A 23,841-nucleotide genomic window follows, 5' to 3' on the forward strand; every position below is an offset into this window, starting at 1 on the left:
CCATACATGGGTTCAAGTCATGTTAATTGATTAATTAAATTTCTAGGAATTATTGTTGCGTACAGTTGGGAAATACTGACAAAAATATGATATAAATGTCAGTTAATTAATGTACTTAATAACTTTGTTTTCCATAATTCTTAGATAGTGTCTGTGAAAAACATACTGAATTAGATTCTATGAGGAATTTAAAAGGTCTTAAAAAATCTTAGATGTAATTTGCCGAGCACTGCAGAAATCCTGTTTATCAATATATTGTTTCTCAATCAGTTTCCAAGAAATGTCAAAGACACTGTTGATGGAGGATTTAATGCATATTACCTACACTATGTTAGGTACATAGTGTAGGTAATCCATCCGAAGCTCTCAGGTGCCACCTACACTTTTTACCTCTTTCATTTCTATGATATAATTTGCATGTGATTTTTAGGCTTGTGGCTCTTTATTACACCCACATACCCAGATATACGATACACTTACAAAAACAAAATATTTTATTCAATTTGTTCATTAAGATTATTATACATTTTTGCATTGAAACAAGCTTCATTTTGGTATGGTGAGTCGTGTGTGTCCGTTTTGACGAGGATCTTGATTGAATATGTCGAATGCTTCCATACTCAAAGACACACTCGGTTGTGGATTTTCAGAAATGTACATTTGCCCGGAATAACAATGTGATGAGATTAGAGCAAAAGTTGCATTAAAAAAGGAAGACTGCTTTTTTAAAAAAAACACAGCATATGGAGACATTCCAAACTATACAAACAAGATCCGGCAGGCCTATGTTCTGAGAAGAGGTCAGGCATGTGTTTGAGAAGCACTTTTTGGTTGAGCTTTGAGGCAATGTTCGAGATGGCCTTGCTGGTGATGAGCCCATATGTTTGTTAATGTTGTTGTTGTTGTTGTGTGTGTGTATGTGGGAAGCAAACGGATATGTCTAAGAAGCAATGAACTGTATATGAGGAGATGTACTTGCAGCTGCTGTGTGTATGTGTGTGTGTGTTTGTGTGTTCACGTGTGTTTGTGCTCAGAAGGAGAAGTATTTGGTGTACCACTCCTGCTTCAGCCCCTCTGTCCCCCTCGGCTCCAGATATGGGCCCCTACGAAACACAAGAGACACACACATTAACTTTAATATTGTGCTAAGTTTTAGAACATTTTGATTATTTTGAAACTAATAAAAAAAAAACTGAGGAGAAACAGTCACCTAGTCTAATGAGGTGTTGGCTTAAAGGCAGATTTAAAAAAAAAAAAAAAAAACATCAACAGATGGTAAAAGTCATGGCGAGGTTAGCACAACACCAAACACATAGAAAACATCTTATGTTCAAATTAGAGTTCAGTTCAGTAGTAAACAGGCCAGGTCATCTGCTGACCTTAAAAAGTATTAAAAAGCACAGAATTTGGTTGTCTCTTAAAAAGGCCGTAGAAGTTATCAAAAAGTGTTCAATTTAATTTACAAATGTCTTGAATTTTTTTGTCTTTGCTACCATGGCAACATTAGTTCTAATGTTTGTTTTTTTGTATCTGGTTGCGGGCTGTCAGGAGACATTTTACATCTATGAACTACAAGTGAGATTGGTGCGACAGTGGATTGTGCTGCAGGAGGCTGTTAAATCATTTTTGTGGAGTTTCAGTCAGCACCATCAGACCTGCAGCAAACACTGTCACTCCTGCTGCTACAGTCACTTGGACGCTTGTCGTTTTATGAAGGGCAAGGTTTAGCAAAAAACTTAAAATAACTTAAAAGAATTAATCATCTTTAATTGGTTAATCTCTTCATCCATTTAATCTCACATCAGTTTCATTTATTATATCATTAGGAATTAATGACAAAATGTAAAAACATTAGAACACACACACACACACACATATATATATATAATGTATATATGGACAAGAAAATACAATCATACATGAAAACCAAGTTGCATAAAATGTCTCTTTAAAAGTTTAAAATTTATTTCTTTATTTGACCTTTAACATTGAATGGAAGCATTACCTGTTTGGACATAGCTTCGTATTTTGTGGATTCTCTCTCTAATTTGAATGTAAAATGTTTTCTGTTTTAAATTTTGTCCTGTATGTTTCTGGTTTTTCTTGATGTTTTTGGTTTCAAGTGACTGCAGAGTCTTATTCTGAGGAAGGCAGTTTGCCAAAATGTCAGTTGAAATAAATGTGGCAGAGCTATGAGTGTGGAGCTTTGCCTTTCCCTTATTTTTAGATTTGTAATATTACAGCCAAGATATTAAAATGTCCGTACCTGATTGATTGGGCCTGCAGGTGTGCATGGGGCTCCTGGCAGGAGGGGGACACATATCGGATACCCGTCTGCGGTGATGGGCAGACGGGGAGCGGGGCGGTGGGTGCTGGGGTTGGAGGGATGCAGGAGGTCCGGGATCTGGTGGAGCGAGGGAGGGAGGGGGAGGAATGTTGGCTAAGGGAGAGGGAGGTGTGCTTGTGTGGGAGAGAGGAGGTGGAGTAGTGCGGGGAGGTCTGAGGGTGGGAGGTGGACTGGTGGGGGAGGGTTGAGGAGGAGTGCTGATGGACAGAGGAGGAGGAGGAAGACGATGAGGAGGAGTTGGGGAGGAAGACGCTCCTGTCGTAAGTACCGGCACTGGGGACGCTGGTGAGACGAGGAGGAGACTCCACACGCTTCCTCTGTCAGAAGTGACGTACAGGTGATTTTATGCTGGTGTTCAAAATGGAGTTTGATTTATTTTAATGACTTAAATCACATTCCACACAAAGAAACTACTATTTCTAAACCAAAAGCACGTACATTTAGGATGATTAAAAAAATAAAAATTAATATGAAACTAAGAATTCTCTATACATATATTTATACGTATATTTAAGAAGCAAAGATCTCTATGTTCTGATTCGTAACGGTTCTTTTCCGTAAACAGCTCAACTGGATTTTTTGCCATGTAAATATGTTATACCATACATTTTGCATATCAAACTATCACCTGCTATATGCTGTGAAATGTTTGTAGATACTTTCTTTAGGGAAAACAGCAGCTGTGCTCCAGAGAAACATCTGAAAACACTCCCGCAGCATAATCAACCATATGCTCACTGTGTTCCCAAATTTTATCTTTTTTTTTTTTTGATTTCCCAAAACATGGTTAAATAAAGAACCTTATGTAATGCTTATTTGGAAGGGACGTGTGTATTTAGTTGTGTTTTGGCCGAACATTAAGCATTTGGGACATACTGAGCACAGCAGAGAGAAGTGGGTCAGGCTGCAGGAAGTGGTGTGTGATGTTTGTATACTTTTTTTTCCACTTGTCACCATCACAGAGTCAAGTGTAACCACCACGAAGACAAGCCACAGAAGACCACAGAAACCAAAATGTATATAAGATAGTGTTCAAAAGCCGACAGAAGGTGGATGTTTGGTACGTAAGAGATTTTGGGTGGAGTATCATTTCAAATACAGCTGGTAAACAAGATTGGTGGTTAAATACTACTACAACCCCAGCTGATCTGAGATCAGTTTTCCACCACTGACACCAACATTAATTGGATCCTGAGACAAATTGAATCTTGAAAGATTAAACTTCAATGAACTTGTTTGTTTGTGGTAGGAAGATAAGTGTTTACTGGCTACATATCTTAATCTTCAAAAAAAATATTCTGCATCTTTACTGGCCAAATGTAATGTAATTAAAAGCAGCACTATGGGCACTGAGGAGACGCAGCTTTTACGACAGACTGGTGATCTGTCGAGTGGGTGAACTTGTGCATTTTGCTGCCTCCTGCTACAGAAACAGAAGCTGGCTTCAGCCCAGTGAGCCCTTCTGGCTGGAAGGAGGCTCGTTTTGATGAATACATTATGTGCTTGAGCCGAACAGACATACTCACCCTCATGGTTGGCGTGACGCTCCCGGGGCGGGACTTGCTGTCACGGAGCCTGAGGGTGCTGCTGTCCCCGGCAACGGGAGGGTGGAGCTGCAGCTGATGCCTCTCTTCCTGGAGGGAAGGAGGACAAGGAAGGACTTTCGTTGGCCTCATTCACAGTCGGTGTTGTTGTTGTTGTATTAGAGTTGTAACTGGAGGATATACTTGTTTGCTAAGCTGCCTCATGCCACACAGATGGTAGACACAGCACTCTGGCAGAGGACACTTCAGAAAATGTAATTTTCTCCCACGCATACATGACCGTAGATGATTAATGAAGACACAATTTCAATTTGATTTGGTCTGAGTGGTTAAAGTAATTACATTTTACAAATTTGCCCTCATGGCCAGTTTTACATTAACTCTTGGTTACTGTCAATGGGCTCCAAGAATAACTAAGACCCTTTCTGTCAGGTGATTCTGTACCATGTTCAGCAGCTGAAATTCAAGCAATCTCAACTTAAGGTTCACTTATTCTCTGTTTCAGCAGCTTTTGACCAAATCACAGAGTTTTCAACTGGCTCCAGTTTTTTTAAATCAAACACTATGTTTTTTTTTTTTTTTGCATTTTGTTTTAACTGGTTAGCAGCGGTTGAGACAAAAAAACATGAAGGAGGGCAGTTAAACAGCAAAATTCCCAGACGGGAATCAAAGCAGGGACTTTGCAGTTACATGGTGTATGTCATGGTGTATGCAACCCCCGAGCTCCACATGCAAGAGAAGCCCTAAAGGTGCTCAGATTAATGGAAAGTTTTCTCAGACCTAGTAAAGTAGGGCTGCAACTAACAATTATTTCCATCATCAATTAATCATCAGCCTTTAAAAAAAAAAAAAAAAAGGCTTAATAATTTCCTAAGGCAGCTGGGATCTGTAGGTTTTTACTAATGTTCTTCAGACAGGAGTAAATAGTACAATAGTTCAGTTGTGCATTTATACATATTTGATGCTCTAGTGAAACTACCATGCCCATGTTCATCGTAATGTGGAAACATGTCGCCCAGTGCATCTGTGTGGCTCACTGATGTGTTTTTAATAGTTTGTTTGACAGCAATGGAGCTCTGTGGCACAGAGGCTCAAGTAACATCAGGCTTTGACGACGCAGGCAACACTTGTTAGTTGGATCAAATCATTTTTAGTTCTGGTCTTTTCATGGGATTTGGTAGCAATAAGGAAAAAAAAAATTAATATCATCACACTTGTCATTTTAAATGAGCCTCCTCTGGAGTGATCAGAAGAGGAGTTCCACGGATTAGTGTGTGTGTGTGTTCTCACCACTAATCGTTTAATGAGCTGGTCTCTCTCAGTCAGCCTCTCCTGGAGTCTCCCCAGCTGCAGGTCATCACATCGAGGCTCCCTCCTCCTGCACCGCTCCTCCCGCTCGCGTAGTCTGCAGTTAAATCATATACACAAACACACACACTTTCTCACATACCTGTACTTATGTTCACTTAGAGTTGGAACACACATATTCAGTTTACACTGTGTGTGTGTGTGTGTGTTGTGTTTCTGGGTGTCTTCCCTCTACTCACTCGTTCTCCAGGGCCACTATTCGAGCTTGCAGGTGCGTCTGGGCGCTGCTGTATTCAGAGACCAAACTCTGCATCTCCCTCTTGTGCTCCCTCCTGATCTCCTCCACCTCCTCTCTCCTCTTCTCCTCCTCCCGCTCCTTCCTCTTCTCCTCGTCCACCTCCTCTTCTTTGATGTCCTCTTCTTTCCTCTCCTCCCAGTGTTTCTGTGACTCCTCCAGTTTCTCCATCTCTACCCTCAGTTTCTCCACTTCCTCCTTCAGACGTTGTGCTTCTTCTTCCAGCTGGGCGTCTCTCTTCTTCCTCAATTCTACGCTTTCCTCTTCTTTCTCCTCTGCTTCGGGATTCTTCTGTATAGGTCTAGGAGTGGATGTTAGACATAGAAACAGAAGGATGTAAAGGAGCATAATGGAAATAATGGTAAGGGTCCGTTTAATACAATAAAACTATTATGATAAACGGCAAAGACTGTTCACATTTGTTCTGTAAAAGGTACATTATATACAAAACAGGTGCATGTGATTTTTTTACCTTTGACCTAGATCTGTAAAGCCTCTTAGATATATTTTAACAAATAAAAAACAAACAGTTTGCTCTGTCCTAAATGTGCTAATCAGGGACACTACAGAAATGCTGAAATTAAATCAAATATAGCTAATGAGCTATAGTTCAAAGAATGTGCTGTCGTCTTTTCCCCAGTTGTCTTCAAAGAACAGTTCTACATTTGCTGTCTCGCTGACAGTAACACACTCCCGTGTCTGTACCCTAATTATGAAGCCGAGAGATGGCTAAAGACTGGAAACAGGAGGGGGAAACAGCTAGTCAGGCTTTGTTTGAAGTAAAAAATAAAAAAAAATACACCCACCAGCATCTCTGAAGCTCACAAATTACTACATTATTATTTTTTTTACTGGGCCCATGAGCTTTAGAGGTGTTCATAGGCAGGGCGAACAGACTGCTGGCTGCGGCTTCATACAGACATGAGAGTGGTATCAATCTTCTTGTGTAACTCTCTGATAAAATACAATGAGGGTATTTCCCAAAATGCCAAATAATTCCTATAGGTCAGACGTGTCCAAACTGTTCCACAAAGGGCCGTGTGGCTGCAGGTTTTTGTTCCAACCAATGAAGAGCACACAGTTTGACCAATCAACTGTCTGAAGACTGAGATCAGTTGATTAAATGAGTCAAGTCTGGTGTGCTGCTGCTTGGTTGGAACAAAAACCTGCAGCCACACGGCCCTTTGTGGAACAGTTTGGACACCCCTGCTATAGGTTAATGCTTCCAATTTGGTATGCAGCTTGAGAGTTGGTCATTAGCTTCTGTCTTGACCCCAAGGGTACTACAAGTAAATCAACAGAAAATTAATAGCCAACAATTTTTTGTAAACAATTAAACATTTCATAATAGTACACTTTGAGTGTTGGGCTGTTGATTGGATGAAGCATTCACTGTGGATACATCCCCCCAGCCTCTTAGGAATTGTGATTTGCATGCGACAATTCTTTTCTTTTCTTCTGACATGTATTGGAGAAAAAATATCAGCAGATTAACCAATAATGAAATCTTAAGTTGCAGGCCCCAAGGGATATCATTAAAGTTAAAATATTTTTCTCTTTCGCGTTTGTACTTCGTTCCTTACTTTTCCTTTAATTGCTTCTTGAGAGCTGCATTCTCTCTCTGCAGCTCCAGCACAGCACAGCGACTCTCATCCAGCTGTCGCTCAAACACCTGATACTGGTTCTGCTGCTTCAAATCCTGCACACAGACACACATACACAAGCACGCACAAAGAGAATAAACATCAGTGTCCAAGATTCAAAATTAGGTTTTTATAATGGCCACTGTTGCTGCAGATGCTAACATAGTATGTTGGCTTAATTTCAGAGCCATGAAGGACTTTATTCGTGTGCTGGATAATGATATAAATTATCAAATGGCTGTGATTTGCCTGTGTGTGTGCATGTATATGAATATGTTCGATTGTGTGTGAGAGACAGATAACGACCAAAACACACAGACAAAGAGAATGAGAGGCGTGTGTGTGCGTTGTGAACATGTGTTTCCATGTGCACACTTATCCCTGTGGGACTAATATTCAACTTTGTAGCTGTCGCTGCGTGCGTGTGTGTGTTTGTGTGAGTGTGTGTGTGTCACCTGTTGCAGTGCCATCATCTGTGTGTGTGCCTGTAGCTGAGCCTGTAGGTCTTCTATCTGCTGCATGTGTCTCTGGGTCATCTGTCTGCTCCATTCTGTGTGCTGCTGGGTCAACTCTGCACGCTGCTTCTCTGATATCACACACACACACACACACACACACACACAAAAAAACACACAAAAGCCCATACAGAAAACAAAATCAATTTGGCCCACTGTTACAGGTACCCTTCTGCTGTTGCCATGGTGAAGTGTATCCATGGCAATAGCAACTTCACTGTTGAATTTATAATCTCCACGTGTATATCACTGTTTGTGTGTGTGTGTGTGTTACTGTCTGCGTGTGTTTATGCTTACGCTCATGTGTGTTTACATGTACGTGTTCATGCGTGTGTTACCTAGCTCCAGGTGGTGCATTGTCTGTAGTCTGTTCCTCTCAGACAGCAGATCTTCTTTCGCCTGTCTCTCTAAAGCCTGCAGAGCCATGGCTTGATTGTGTCTCTCCTCAGTCAAAGACTGGGTTTGGGGCTCCTCCAACACATTAACACACATATTTTTTTTTTTATTTACAAACAGCTGGATTCTTTAAGTGTCACAAAAAGCTGTCCTTACACTAAGATTTTTTGCAAGGCTCGCACATATACTGTACTCAGCTATGTATATGTTACACAGATAAATGCACACACTCAGAGGATAACATCATGTTGCCTCTCCACTCCGAGCTCCCCAGCGCTATCATCAAAGCTGCTAAATTATTCATCACAGAGAAAACCTATGAAAGAGAGTACACATGATTTTTGAAAATCTGTGTGCATCTCATGTACCTGCAGCAGCTCCCTCAGCTTTTTGTTTATCTCCTTGGTGTCTTGGACCTCCTTCCTCAGCCTGTCAATTTCGGGGTTGCCGTGGCTATCATCTCCCTGGCCCGCCTTCTTTTTCTCCGCCTGCATTAAGCGAGAAATCCTGAGCATAGGATTCGAAGGTTCTGTGTGGCGTCAGAGTAATCCCGAGATGATGAATTTGCCGCAGGCATTGAATTAAGTGTGAGATGTTGCTTTTGTTTTAGAATTTGCCAACTCCAACAGCTTTCTTAAAATAAATAAATAAATCACAGACTTCATTATGTACTGAAAACAGGATTATGGAACTAATTAAAAGAGTACTCCAGCGATTTAGCATTGCACTTCCCTAAAGTTGAGGGCGGGGGGAGACTAGTCTCCAGTCCAAACTTGTGGCACCCAGGTGATAATATCAGGGTTATTTGTCAGACAAGCTTTTCCAGAGCCACAAAGGCATCGCACAAAAGTTCTCACAGGCCAACAAGTGCTTATCATGACCAGTAAACTAGTCTTGCTGTGTAAAATTGATGATCGATTGAGTTTGACCAACAGTTTTGACACGTCAGACCTCATAGCCTTATATCCCAAATGAATGTGGCGCACTAAATGTAGAGAATCACATCTAATCCTCAAAATCATGCTTTGAGAACTACTTGCAAAACTATTGTCAATAGCCCATTAAGCATTTCAGTGATTTTTCAAACAAAAAGGCAAAATATTTGATTGTTCAAGCTTCTTATATGTGATCGTTTGCAGCTTTTCTCCATCATGTCTTTGGGCATTGGACCGTTGGTTGCAGAAAAAAACACATTCTAATGGCTCTAATGGGTATTTGTAATGGGTACTATTTCACCATTTTTAGATGTTATTAAGAAAAATGTTAATCAAGAAAGTAATCAATTGATGATTAAAACAATTATTAATTATAGTCTACAACTAACCAATTAAAGCAGTTTCATCAAATGGGTAGTTGAGTCCATTAAGTTGAATAACTTCTTATTTCAGTGTTAAAGTATTAGAGTCATGCTGGTTTTCTCTGCTACCCAGGGGCTAACTGAATGAACCCTGATTATGTGATTGAGTCCATAATTAGACCAGGCTTTTTCCAGATCTCAGGATCCCTGCCCGCATCTCAGATTTTATAATGAAGCGGAAACAGAATGGCAAATAAGTCTGATCATCAAACTATAATTACATTTTTAAAGAGAAGCTCGGTGTGGCTTTAAGTACTGAGGCCAAGCCTCATAGATGGGTTTTCATAATTTAGTTTATAAAGGAGACTCACCTCGGCCAGTTGACTCTGCAGCTCAGAAAGCTGGGTCTGCAGCTCCTGCTCTCGGTTCTGCCATCTCTGTTCGCTCTCAGCAACAGCAGCATTCATCTCTATCCTGAACTCTGCTCTGAGACGATCCTCACACTCTGCCCTGCAGGCATGCATCAGAACGAGATGGGAGACAGAGTTAACCTACATGCAAAACTGATTTTTACTTCTTCTTGCTACACTGTACTGTTTGGCTGTGCTTGCGAGGTGTTGTCATTATTGCAGTCTTTTCTTTTGCTTCTACCACATTTAAAGAGGATTATTTTTTATTTCTACGTCTAGTAGACAGCCTGTGCATGGTAGCAACCTGATTAATTCTCTCTTTTCTTAATAGCTTGATTTCATAAATATCCATGTAAGTGCAAAACCTGGTTTGTTTTGTCATATTAAAGGATTAAGAGTTCCCTAGTTGTATTTCTGGAAAAGAAACCTGTAAAGCCTTGGGTGGATTTCATAATATGCACCTTTACACGGAAAATATCCCAGAACAGGAAAGTAACATCAGGTTGGAAGCTACGACTTTTTAAAAATTCATTATTGCAATAATGATGTCATACATTTTCTAGAAGGAGAAAACTGCATGTGAACTGGTAACTTCAGAGTAATTTAAAAGACTTAAGTAAATAACAGTGTGTTTATACACTAAGCATAGTCCGTATACAATGAAAAAGAAGCTGCTAGATATGTAGCATCACTCTATAAGCCAGGACAGACTAATTGGAGTTCAGAAAACCATTAGGCTAAATGTTTATTTGGACAGTGATTGTGATTAAATTTTTAATTGATATACTGACGTGTTTTAATTGTTCACAAATCATCTTATTGCTGCGGTTAATATCTTGTTTTTTTCCTGGTAAAACACATGACACTACACATTACAACAAAGCTCATTCAAATTAAACTGAATAGAACTGAAATGAGGGGAAAAAATGCTGTAGGTTATTGTGAGCCGCAGTCTGAATGATTCACTTCTCAACTTATCTTCCCTTGTAATCATTTAAGAGGAGGGCAGGGGTAGATCACAAGCGGAGTCGAGGCTTTGTAATGTAAGCCTAAGCGGTTCTGGCAGGTCTGTGTTTATTCTGCTACCTGATCCGGTCCTCCGTGTTCCGCTGGCTCTGCTCTAGAAGGCTCCTCTCCGTGTTCAGTCGGCTCTGCTCCAGGACTTTCTCCTCCAGCCGGTGTTTGTCAGCTCTCAGGGACGCTATCTCTCTCTGCTGTCTGTCCCACTGCTTCTCCGCCTCCTCCTGAGTCCGAGCCAGTCGACTCCGGGTCTGATGAAGCTCTTCCTCCAGACGAGAGCAATGTGGTGAGGGAGCAGCTTCAGGCGCCACCTTTTCTTTCTTCTCTTGTTGTTGGAGCGCTGACTTCAGCCGACAGATCTGAGAACACAGAAACATTTCTCTTTCACGTCACGTTACATAACTGATTATAATTAATATTACAAATAGTTTTATCTGACATAATTTTAGCTGATAAAATAATAACCTCAGACCTCATTATTAGCATCTTTCAGTTTTGTCCTCACGTCCTCTCTTTCCTTCTCCAGACCACTGCGTAGCTCCTCACCGGTCCTCCGCTCCTCTTCCAAACGTGCACATACCTTCCAAGAACATTCATCCTCATCAAAACCATTATTACATTAACAATTTGTCTTCTTTTTAGCACTTTAACCCAGCCATATAAACATTTCCTTATTAATAGGCTTAATTGATAATTAGTCATGATGAAGTGCAAATTGTAGGGAGGCTTAAAGGGCAGGCAATTATATTTCTACATTTACAATGAGAGCAAAAAATATTGATTGATCAGCCTGGAGGTGAGGCAACTATCCCCCATGGGTCACAAGATGATTGACAGGACAGTGGATCAGACAAAAAACATTTATGCTCCACATTTTATTTTTCAAACATCTGTCTAACATTTGACTCACAAATTACTCTATATTATATTATATTATATTATATTATATTATATTATATTATATTATATTATATTATATTATATTATATTATATTATATTATATTATATTATATTAAGTGACACAAATATGTTGTTTTGTTTTGTTTTAAGAAGTCACAAGCCCAAAATGAATCATGTTGAGGCACAGAGCGTGTAAAGGAGTATCCAATGCAATTAGTGTGTTTATATACCCTTAAATAACCAGGTTACTGAGACCTTTTCTTTTATCAGCATGATGGATTAAGAAAAATCTGGTCAACACAGTTAGATTTCAGCTTGACAATTCTGATTTCTGTATGTGGTTAAAAAGGTGTCTAAAGGTTTTCAAAAGAGCATACAGTATGTGCATCACATACTGCACTTCAAAGCAGGGAAAGTATTACTGTCGCAGCTGTGTGACAGGACTTGCAGTCGATCATCCCTGTATCCAAAATAATTACATCCATAGTTTGACTGAAAGTGAAACTAAAATAATTAAGCCTACAGGAGCAGGCTGAACAGCAGGCTATTTTTAAAATTCTGATACGAGAGCACACTACGGCAAAACTGTCCTCTTTTCTCACAGAGCCTGTTCTCTCACTGCACCGTCTGTCCAAAGAAAGAAAAAAAAAAAAAAAAAAGGGAAAACAATGTCTTCAGGTTGAGGTGTCAAATCACTAATACTAATATACAGTATATCTATACTAATATACAATTTACAGTATACAGTATATAAACAATTGTTTAGAAATGCAAACTTTAGAATAGATTATTGCTGTACCATTTAAACATGGTGTCTCTTGGTAATCTGGATCCTTACTGCACTAATGAATGCTACAGATGTGGGCCTGGTAGATGTGTTTTTCTGATCTGAACCCCCCCATATGCTGTGTGGACAGATGCTAACCTCTTGGTTGGTCTTCTTCTCTGAACTCAGAGCTTCTTGGACGCTGTGTAGTTCGGCTGCGTGTCTCCTCATCACCTCCTCTATCGCCTTCCGCACCTGCTCCTTCAACCGCTTCCTGTCCTCCTCGGCCTTCTCCACCAACCTCCTCTTCTCCTCTTCCAGCTTCTGCTGAACATTGGCTCTCTCTGCTTCGACCTGTTCAATATTCTTGTCCAACTGGGAGCGGATACGGACCCTCTCAACTTCAAGCTCCTTGCGCAGTCGGTCAACCTCTTCCTCCTTTTCTCTACGCAGACGATCTTTGACCTCTTCCAGCTCTTGCCTCTCCTCCTCTCTCTCCCTATGCAGTCTGTTTCTGTCCTTCTCCAACTGATCCTTTTCTTGCTCCCTCTCCTTCTGTAGGTTTTCTCTTTCTTTATGTATCTCCTTTTGCAGTTTGTCCCTCTCATCATCTGCATGCTTTTGGATGCGACGTAACTCCTCTGTCTGGGCTCTCACCATCTCTGAACGCAAACTGGACAGGGCCTCAGCATGCTATAAAGACACACAACAAACAGCCGGCGGTCAGTTGCGCAATCTTACGAAATTCAATGCAACAGCTCAGCCATAAATTCTACCTTTACAACATTTAAAATGTTCCATTTTTAGTGACCAGGAGTGTTGGGAAATGATTAACGTGCGGAAATTATTGACGTGCAAGTTAAAGGTGGTGAGAAGTGTTTCTATTTTTGTTCTCCCTATTTACATACGTGAAGAGGGCAGAATATTAGAAACACAATTCTGAATATAATGTAGTCCAGTACAACACCATCACTATGACCTCAATGCTAAAATGAATTATTGAATTAACACCAATCTTTGCTAAACATTGTAGGCATCATAAATGGCAGAGTATTGTATTGGATTGCATGAATTTGAACAGGTACATTTAACAGAGTGGACACTGAGAGTAATATTTAATATGTACGCACATGTAATTGCACTTTATTCATATTTTGTGTGTGTGTGTGTGTTACCTGGCGTATCTGCCGGGCGTGGTCACTATTTCTGCCGCTGCTCTGTAGCTCCAGCTCTCTGTTCCTGCTCTGCAGACGGCTCACCTGGCTCCTCAGTTCCTCCACTTCAGTACACACACACACCTCACAGCCTCCGCGGTTCAGCAGCTCCTCTAACACACACACACACACAGAGCACACACCAATAAAGACCCAAGTGAACGCATGCACACACAAGCATGCACGGGCGTGTATTGATTGATTATGCATAACGGAAGCTGAATGGAAATACAGCAGACCGATACTGAATGAGGAAGAGCCACAAACAAAAATCATTCTCATGCAATAAATAAAAATCAGGGTGTTTTTGCTGACTGGGTATGATGACACTTTGATGAAACTGTTTGCCTTTGTGGAGGATGAATAATGTGCGTTTGTTGCATTTTCTGTATATATTATAATGGCGTGAGGAGAAAACTTAATTAGCGCTGAGTCAGAATGAATAATGGAAATGTACTGAGCTCAGCTGAATCTCAGCAATGTGAGCTGTCTCCGGCAGACAGGTAGGACGACAGGTGGACAGGCAGACACAGACTGTGGGAGGTAGACTTAGCGACTACCTGCTCTGCTCTGCAGCTCGTCTTCCTGCAGCAGCAGCCTCTCCTTGGCGACCGCTAGCTCCTCCTCCGCCCGTTTAGCCACACCCTCGGCCTCAGACACGCGCCTCCGATCCAGCTCCAGCTCCTCCTCCAGGTCCTGGAGGAGGGTCACGAGGGCCGGGAGGGAGTTTGGCACGAGGGGCAGGTAAGGAGGGCGATGCAGAGGAAGCATTGTGGGTTGGCAAAGAACACAGGGGAATAGAAAAGAAAAAAAAGAAGAAGACAGATGAGGGAGAGAGGGAAGCCGGCAGTAAATTTGACACAGATAAGGAGGAAGGAGAGAAAGAACACAAGTCAGGGACAGGGAGCGTGATAGAAAAAAAAAGGGATGAAATGTGGTGAGTCAGGAAGCTATCTCGCCCAGCTGTGAGCCTTTAATGGTCTGCTGTGAGGGCTTATGTCAGCTCTGTGCCAGCTCTCGTAGGTCTTCTTAATGCTCATGCGTGAGGTGGTAATGGTGGTGGTGCAGCGAATCTATCCTGCTCACACTACTCATTAGCAGATAGCTGGCAGTGGGAATAGCACTCAGAGAGGGCAGCCTGTGGTTAGACAAGCAAGACCCCCCCCCTCTCTCCCTCCTCTCTGTCTTTCTCTGCTTCAACCTCGCTCCCTCCTTTTTCATCAACATGATCATTAGCTGGGTGCATCAGAGAGAGGAAGCTACAACATTTCAATTTCCTTCCATGTCCCTTTTCACAGCACTGGATTTTAGTTTTAGTATGAGTGGGAACATTATGAGTGAGGGTGTGTGTACCTGTATTCGCTCTTGCAGTTTCACTGTGTTTCTCTTGCTCTCAGCCAGCCTCTCCAGGTGACTTTCCACCTCTGCCTCAGCCCTCTTCACTCTTTCTCTTAGAGCGCTGTGCATTCCTTTCTTCTCCTCCTCTTCCCTCTCCTCCCACCTCTGCCGCTCCTCCCTCCATTCTGCCTCCATCTTCTTCCTCATGTCCTCCTTCTCCTCGTTCAGATCATTCATCTTTTGCTCCCATTGCTCCCGTTCTTCTTTCACCGCTCGCCTCTTCTCCTCCTCCGCTCGATCCCTCTCCTCTTTCAGCGCCTTTACCTCCTCTAAGAGTGATTTTATTCTTTCCAGGTCCTCACGCTCTTCTGTTTGTCTCTCCTCCTCCTCTTTCTTTTTCTCCTCGTCTTCTCTTCGTTTCTCCTCCTCCTCCTCTTTCCTTTTCTTCTCCTCATCAGCAGCTTCCTGCAGGTCCTCGCATTTAGCATTCAGCTCCTGGATCTGCTCCCCAGCCTTCTCCAGTTCTTTGCTCAACCTCAGGCCCTCCTCCTGTGCAGCACTGATCTGGGCCTTGGCCTCCTGGAGCTCTTCCTCTGCAGCCTGGAGCCTCTCCTCAAAATGTTTTCTCAGCTCCACCTCGGTTTCACGCTCCCTCTCCTCTGCCTGGATGCGGAAGCACTCAAAATCTGCCTGCACCTGAAGACACAGAGGATGACATGTTCCACACTGCACTTACATATAAACTCAGTGGTTAATCACTATACATCCCTGTTACTGGGTAAGACATGCTTTCCCTTTAGAACTGCCCAAATTACTTAAGGCATTGATGCAAATGTTGTTTTTTTTCTCCCCAAAATGCTTCTGGGAATCTGTGGTCAATATTGACATGATAATCCCACAATTCATATTTGTAGGGGCACGTACATACTGCAATTATCCTGTATCACTGCTTCTTAAAAATGCGGTGCTGAGATTTAGGAGCTATGCAGACCACTGGAGCGAACAGTGGGGACAGTGTGTGCGCAAAACATTTGAAAAAGGCCAGGCTGTGGCCATAAAAGCCAATTAGCTGCAATGTTGTGACATTCAAACAACACTGAGTATGTGGCAAAATATCATTACCAGCCAGTACTGCTGAGATCGGATGGGTTGGAGCCATAAATTAATTTAAAAAAATTCTATACTTTTATTCAGCTTGTCACAAAAGTAAACAGGAGTCTTAAGTAAATTATAATATTCAGTAAGGTGTCCTGGAGATTAAAAAAACAAAACAATGAGGAGACATTTTCGTATAGCTTTATTTTGCAGCTCTACAATCTCCTAATAACTTCCTAGTAAGTTTCCTCGAAAGAACTATGTTTTTAGGTAATTATAGGGGAAAGTTTCCCTGCAAGAGAAGCAACCAAATCAGGCATTCATTCTTTTTTCAGTCATTACTATAAACTTCATTTTCCATATATGCTGAATTATATACTTGCTGTTGAGAAATATCACACGTCTTAGCATGTTCAGATGACCTGCTCAATACTGACTACTCTCCAAATATCACGTCAACACTGGGTCTAAACTCCCCCATAATCTGTATCAAATTAAATTGTTCTTTCCAGGAAATGATTAGAAAATTGTTCATAAGTCACAACCCCTGGCATTTAACAAGTCTATTACTTTTTCTATCCGGACACCTCCGTGTTTATTATTGTGCTAATACCATGGACACAGTTTGCCAGACAATATTTTAAGTGACCACAGAATAAGAGCAGATTACATCACACTCTACCGTCTAGTTTTATGTTTATAAATTAGCATTCTCATAGTATCAGTGACACTAGTCTGCTCTAACTCTCATAATATATTCCTCCTACTATTAATGTATTCATCTTGTCTAGCCCATTTTCCAGGTTGCTGCACTCCTAGTGCTGCTCTGCACTAGGAGTCTTCCTTGCTCGCCAAAAATACAAAACCTGTTTGACCGTACTCCTCTGCTTCACTGTTTCACAAAAACAGAGCCCATGGGCTTCGGTTGTTAAAGGGCTATTCATACATTTACTGTGTTTTCTTGTCTTAAACTGTTATGATAGAACAATGGTACACTGGCTCTGAATCTGCAGCAAAAAAAAATAACAAAAGATAAGCCTAACAGGAAAACATATAGCAGACAAGCAGACAAATAAGGCTGAACATTTCAAAATAAAGGTTTGAGGTCTGAGTATATTTTTCATCTTTTCAGTTGTTAAGATGCATCTTTTCTCCCAGAGAGCTCATAAGAAAGTCATGTGGGTATTTATGATTCATGTTGATGTTTTATTGTGGTGCACAGGATGTAAATTAAGCATGAAGTGCATGAAGACTGGGTAAAGTAACAGGCTATCTGAGCTAGGCTGACTGTTGTGGGTCACATTAAGGGAGGGTTTGATGTGCTGCTCCTGCTGGAAGTTTACACGTTAAATTACAGCAATACAACATGTCCTTGAATGAGGTCGGGTCATCTCATGATGACAAGGGTAAGAGTGCACCCACACACACACACACACACACAAGGACTGACACGTGCACACACCTGGGCTCCAACTCTCTGCTGCTCATCCAGAGACTCCTGCAGTTCAAGGAGGCGTGTCCTCAGCACTGATCCCTCCCCTTCATGACATGTGTCCATCAGGATGCGGTGCAGCTCCTCGTGGTGGGCTTGGCTCAAGGCCTGCAGGGCCGCCTCCTGCTCCTCATTCTTCATGTTCAGAGAATAAATCACCTGGAGAACGTCAGCAACAGACAGAGAAGGAATTTACAATTCTGCCCTGGAGATGTGTTTTTTATCTGTCTGTCATCTCCTTTTTTAGGAAACGTTTTTTCTTTTCTGCAGCTAAGCAGGAACCAATCGCCACCGCTGCCCTTGACCGACCCTGGATTACGGCAATATCTCATACTGACATTTCTCATACAGTCATGTGTGTATGTGCCCGAGAAACTGTGGATCATGATGTCCATTAATTAGTCTTGTTCATCATTGTATGTTGTGTTCTTTGTTCAGGCTCTGTCTTAGTTGGGTATAAACTGCTGTGTTTTTTTTTTAATTCAGGGCTTTGGGATTCTTTTGTTTTGTTTACAGTTGCTAAAACTCTGGGTTTTAGAGTTTTCTGTCTGAAGTGCTTTAGTGTAACATTTTCCCCAATTTCTGGAACTAACTGCAGAATAAATTAGAGCCAGAACAGCTAATCTTTCTCGAGTTTAAGCTGATGTCGAAAGATTTCAGACTGAGTAATAGATTTTTTTCCCCCTTTTGATTAGAAAAGATTAAAATTGGCCTATAAGCCTCTTTATTTGATTCGTAAGCACATATTTAGTATAAAATATGTGGACTATATTTGCATTTTATTCACTGTTTAACTTTTATTATTCTTTTATGTGACTCACAGGATTCAAATTTTTAGATTATTGTGCGGTGGATGGTTTATCTCAGAGCTGATTTCAGGTCCTTTGTCTTTAGAAAAAAATCGGTTTAATTGGAGCTGACTTGGTTACAGTTAACATCCTCTTGGATTTGGATGATTCACTCCATGGGGTTGTTTCCTGATGCATCCGAGTTGCATCACTAACTGTAGGAAAACTGACACCAACCCTTAGACCACAAACACAGACATTATGGAGCCAATATTTTGAGCTGGCAGCTATATGATAACAAATATTAAACTGAAACCGACTGACGTGGAAACACAATGATCTACAAACACAAAAACTACAGGTTAAAAACCAACACAGTCAAACTGCGTGTATCTACTGTAATAAAAGACCAGTGAGCCATTATAGTGGGGCTCCATGTTGTGTTTCTCCTGCCTGCCAACATGTGTGTTCCCTATTCCCCATTTAGACTGTGACACGTGAAATGTGGCCTGTTTCACCCAACTATTCACTTTACCCTCGACACCGTGCCTACAGTGTCATCATCTGCTCCTACTGACCCTGACGTCTCACTTACCCACTCTCTGGGGTGTGTTTGTGTGTGCACGAGCATTGGTATAAGCAGGGGACACACGGGCTCATATTTTACTCAGACGCCTCACTGTCTGCAGCACACAGCTGGCACAGCACTGCCGGACATTCCCTCAGAGTGTGTGTGTGAGCATGTCACCACCTTTCTTTTGCACACACACTTACGTCGCCTCAACATTGTCAGTCTCTATAGATCAACGATGCAATTCTTATTGTCTTATTCCTAATATCGATAATGGATGTGACATCTCTCCGAATCTAAATCACAAACCTATCGCTCTTTCCTGACAGTCAAAAACTTGCACAGTGTGTCATGCTGGCTATTCAAACACGTCATAGTGCATGAACTTTGGCTCACAAACTATGACTCATGACTCAGAGGAATGGAGGGTACTCTGAATCGAGGGCAAGCTCTGTGGAGAGTGAGTGTGTGTGTGTGTGTGTGTGTGTGTGTGTGCTTGCAATTCTTGGCTATCCTCTTTATCCCGTTTAAAAGTGAGAGCGAGGAGGGAAGAAGAAAAATATAACAGGAAAGAGGAAGATTTAGAAAGAGTTCTCCTAAAACTTGAGGTCAGGACCCCCTAAGGGCTTGGAAGATACACACTACATGGCAAAAATTATGTGGAGACTGAAACATCTCAACCATGTGTGATTGCTGAAACAACTCATTCTAAAACCATGCAAATTAATATTGCTGCTGTAACAGCCTCCACTCTCCTGGGACAGTTATCCACAAGATTTTGGAACCTGATGGCAGGGATTTGCTCCAGTTCAACTACAAAAGCTTTATCAAAGTAAGGCACTGATGTTAGGTGATAAGACCTTCACTGATGATCCAGTTCATCCAAAGTGTGATAGATGGGGTCGAGGTCAAAGAACTGTGCAGGCCAGTCAACACCAAAACCATTTCTTAAAGGACGTAGTTTGATGAAAGGTCCTTGCAAAGACTGTTGCCACAAAGTAAGACACACATTATTGTCTAAAATATAACTACTGAACCATTAAGTTTTACCTTAATGCACAAACATATGTGAAGGGTGTCCATGTGAATATGAGGGGCTGCCTGAACTGCAACGCTGAAGCTAGCTTAGCTTCAAATCCCAGTTCAAAGGTAAAATGTTCATGAAAACATAAACGATGAAGGTAAGAAGCTTGTTCTCTGTTTTTGCACCATTAGTTATATATAATAGCTGTAAAAAAAAAAACAAGACATTGTAAAAATCAGCCTACAACCTTAACACTGTTTAACACCCATTTTAAGATTTGTGAATCTTTAGTGTGATACCAGATTACACTGTGATAACAGTTAGGATTAAAAGTGGAGTCACACTTTGATTCAGCTTTTTGGGTGCAAATTCTTAAGACGGTTGGCATGGCAGTCTGGTCAGAGACTAGCGAGAGCCTCTCGCTACTGTAAATCCTGCCTTGAGATCCCCCATATTGATCCTGCCAGTCGATAATGTTATTCATGTATCCTCACAAGCCAGTGCCCATGCTTATTGACAATAACTTCATAGTCAGCAAAGCATGAAATTAATATTCTGTCTACGGTGTAAAGGAAAAGCAGAGACGGCACTGTTGAAACAGGAGTGAGATGTAGAGTGAATGGTTGGTGCACAGAGAAGAGGTTAGACAAAGAGACAAGCAAGCATGCACACACACTTTCTCTTACATCAGTCCTCCCTCCTACATACACACACACATACACACACACCTCCACACGTATCAAAGAGGGTACCGGGTGTGCTGGATTACAAAGCAGGGAACATTGTGACAGTGTAAGCTAGATAAGTACGGGAAATCACATAGACAGAATTAGAGCTGCCAATCAAAAGAGCGTGTGTGCGTATAAATATATATATATATACATACACACAGACACTTTAATATGCTACTGTTGATCTCTGTGAGTCATGTGAAGAGAGTACTCTTCTGTATTCATGTGGGTGTGCGCATGTCTGTTCACGCACAAGCTTATGTGAACACTCACAACAGCTGGCCTGACATGGTCAGCTCTCGCTTTCTTCTCATTGGCTTGTTGCGCCATGTAAACACACTCCGATGTGCTACTGGTTTATCTTTAGCAGTGCCCATTCAACCAGGGCAGACCACTCTCACTGGCAGGGGGAGAGAGGAAGGGAGGCAGAGGGAGGGAGGGGGGAGGGGAGCTGTATAAGTCAGGCATAAGTGTGGATAGGTGAGAGGAGGAGTGCGGGACAGGCAGACAGGAGGAAGTGTGTTAAGTACAAGTGCATGAGTATCTGTGTGTGTGTGTCCGCACCAACCTCCATGTTCATGCACACAGAGAGAGTAGGGGTTATTAAATATATAAGGTTACCACTGCTGACCCATTTCCCGCTTCCTCTCCACTCCACACCCCAATCCAAAACACTCAAATAAACCACATGTCACATGCTCTGCATCTCAAAGCCCAGCGAAAACGCTTACACCAAATATCAGATTCAATGATTCTTATATTTCGTCAGAGCTACGGGTTTCGGATTTATTTACTGAGGTCATCACAGAGCTAAACCCGGGCTGGCAGGGCTTGCATAAAGTTTCAAGAGAGAGAAACTAGTTCAGGCTTCTCAGGAGGAATTTTAGGATAGAGGCAGTGGAGGGGCATGAGAAGAAGAAGAACTAGGCTGGCAAATTTCCCTAACAAGCACAGACACAAGTGCTGACCCCTCATCTGTGTCATCTTAGTTTGTCTGTGCCTGTGTGGCTATGTGTATGAGAGGAAGCCTTTTGAACAACACACACTAATAAAACTGCAGCATGCATTGCATTGTACACAGGCGTTCCTGGACACACACACACACACACACATACACACACACACACCTACGGGCTACACAGAGGTGAAGCCATAAGGGAGGATGGGAAGTGCACAGTCATCAGTAATTGTCATAGCTCAACAAGCGACGGGTCATGCCCTGCCTCTGTAAGCATTATTGTGAAGCACAGAGAGGGAGAATCCCCATATAGCAATGCTTACTGTATGAAAAGCAGAGCAGATACAGCCACTGCTGCTGCAGCTATAAAGCATCCCCTGCCTGCACACTGACCACTGTGCATGCACATGGAGGAAGATACACAGCATATGCTGGCATTTATAAAGAAATAACTATAATCTCGACAAAAATCTGATTGATTACTCAACTAGGGCATTTAATATAATTACTAATATCAACCATTTGCTGGTTGCAGCTTCTTCAACAGGAGGTTCTTGTGCCTTGATCTTTTTCATTTAACTGATTATTGATACCTTTAGATAGATTTTTTTGTCTGTTGGTCAAATTAAAAAAAATGGGGGGGTGAGCATTTGTGCAATGTCTGTTCTGAAATATGTAATTATTATTTTTTACATTAAACATGCAAACTATACATCGATGGATGATTGACACACAGATTAACTGATTCTGACATAGGTTTGACTGTCAAACTGCTGGAGATCTGCAGGCTTCACGTAAAGCTCATAGTGATCGCTAATGCCTGATTACTGTGTCAGTCACGAATGCGAATAAAGCCTGATCCAAGTTTTCCAATCATTATCCCAAGAGATACGGATAATTTGTAACAGTGCCCATCTATAATGATGTGAATGAGCGATCTATTGCTGTAATATTTTATTTTTACTCATACTTGATTTCCTTTTTTTTTTTTTTTTTTATCTCAAAAGGATTTTATATTTCTATAATCATTTACATTTTTGCTCTAACATCTATTAGTGTCCCTGTAAAAAGAAAGATCGTCTATCACTGGATAATTACAGGTCACCTTTTCGGTATATAATTATGTTTTCAGTGCGATATGGCAGATTGAGGGGCAGCCATCAGATCATCCAATCAGCCTGACAGTTTCAGTGACAGCTCGTCCGGCGGCGCGCCTCGCTCGGTGTCACCGGCAGGTCTTACCTTGGTAAGCTGAGCGATCTTCTTGCACATCTTGCTGTGCATCTGGTAGTCGTACAGCTCCTGCTCGATGTTTGGGAACTCTGCCGCAGTCCCGTTAACGGCGGAGCCCGGCCCGGGGGGCTGTGCAGCCTTACCGGCGCCTGAAGCCATAATGAAACCCCCCAAGGGAACTTCCCAGACCGGAGGATAGTCAGAAATGATCCTGCCGCCTCTCGGATGAAAATTCCCACCAAAATCGTGTCAACTTTTTACTCGTGCATCTCATTCCTCTGTCGGTAGACCCCCTCCCGCGAACAGCAGCTCGAGCAATTGGCTGGAAAACATTTAGTAGTAGATCGGCGGGGCTCTCCTCGTGCGTTCCGTTTGTTGCCCCCCTCTCCCGCTGTCCGCCCGGTGATCGCGGAGGTCACACGCTGGAAGTCCATCGGGGACGCGCTCGCGCCAACCGACCCTTCCCTGCTGCCAACAATTTTTTTTTTTCTTATTCTAAGAGGGTGCGCTCGAGGATGAAGGCATATAGTCCAACCACCTGTCTCGCGGCAGGGGCGGAGAGGGGCGTGTGTATCCTATGGAACATTACCGGAGACAGCTCGAGAAGCGCACTGCTGCAGTGCTGCCCCGCCCCTACCGGCGCTGCTGTATCAATGCCGATCACCGTGTGGAAGGGAGGAGGAAGAGAGTCTCTGGGGTCCAGTCGTGTGATTTTACTCCATCAGTCAGATACCGTAAACAGAATATACACCAGAGCCATTTCGGTAACAGTGGGCCCTACAGGCAAAGCATTCATAGCCTATTGTTTATTTATTTTATCAAATGGATAGAAAAGTATACCTTCTATTATAGCTTGCATTCTAATGAATAGATCGCCATAGCTAAATATATATGCATATAACACATTTGAGAAACTGCACTCTTTATGCACAGACTATCAGTTTTTTTTTCTTGA

The 23,841-nt window shown here is 42.0% G+C and overlaps 1 protein-coding gene across 2 annotated transcripts; it reads right to left on the minus strand.

Annotated features, from left to right (window-relative positions):
• Positions 1 to 517: 517 nt before the first annotated feature.
• fam184b (family with sequence similarity 184 member B) lies at positions 518 to 23,415 on the minus strand. Of its 2 annotated transcripts, none has more exons than XM_041035206.1 (18): positions 22,896 to 23,415; positions 17,552 to 17,740; positions 15,010 to 15,690; positions 14,217 to 14,352; positions 13,618 to 13,769; positions 12,602 to 13,135; positions 11,248 to 11,355; positions 10,842 to 11,134; positions 9,717 to 9,855; positions 8,417 to 8,536; positions 7,991 to 8,123; positions 7,593 to 7,723; positions 7,078 to 7,193; positions 5,439 to 5,795; positions 5,182 to 5,296; positions 3,874 to 3,981; positions 2,267 to 2,664; positions 518 to 1,103 (listed from the first exon to the last, which is right to left on the minus strand). In XM_041035206.1, exons 1-18 carry the CDS (start codon positions 23,043 to 23,045, stop codon positions 1,031 to 1,033), a joined length of 3,933 nt encoding a protein of 1,310 aa, XP_040891140.1. In that variant the 5' UTR covers positions 23,046 to 23,415; the 3' UTR covers positions 518 to 1,030. The 2 variants fall into 2 exon arrangements, with proteins under 2 accessions (XP_040891140.1, XP_040891139.1); XM_041035205.1 differs by having other exon boundaries at positions 5,182 to 5,308.
• Between the last annotated feature and the right edge of the window lie 426 nt (positions 23,416 to 23,841).

Source organism: Toxotes jaculatrix, chromosome 4 (assembly GCF_017976425.1).
Source record: "Toxotes jaculatrix isolate fToxJac2 chromosome 4, fToxJac2.pri, whole genome shotgun sequence".
In the NCBI taxonomy this organism is placed as follows: domain Eukaryota; kingdom Metazoa; phylum Chordata; class Actinopteri; family Toxotidae; genus Toxotes; species Toxotes jaculatrix.

Excerpts from the sequence above, each read along its gene's own strand:
- fam184b (XM_041035205.1), bottom strand. The coding sequence starts at position 23,045 with ATGGCTTCAGGCGCCGGTAAGGCTGCACAGCCCCCCGGGCCGGGCTCC. Across the intron at positions 7,724-7,990 it reads AATGCACCACCTGGAGCTAG|AGAAGCAGCGTGCAGAGTTG; the intron begins GTAACACACGCA and ends GTGTGATATCAG. Across the intron at positions 5,796-7,077 it reads AAGAAGCAATTAAAGGAAAA|ACCTATACAGAAGAATCCCG; the intron begins GTAAGGAACGAA and ends ATCCACTCCTAG.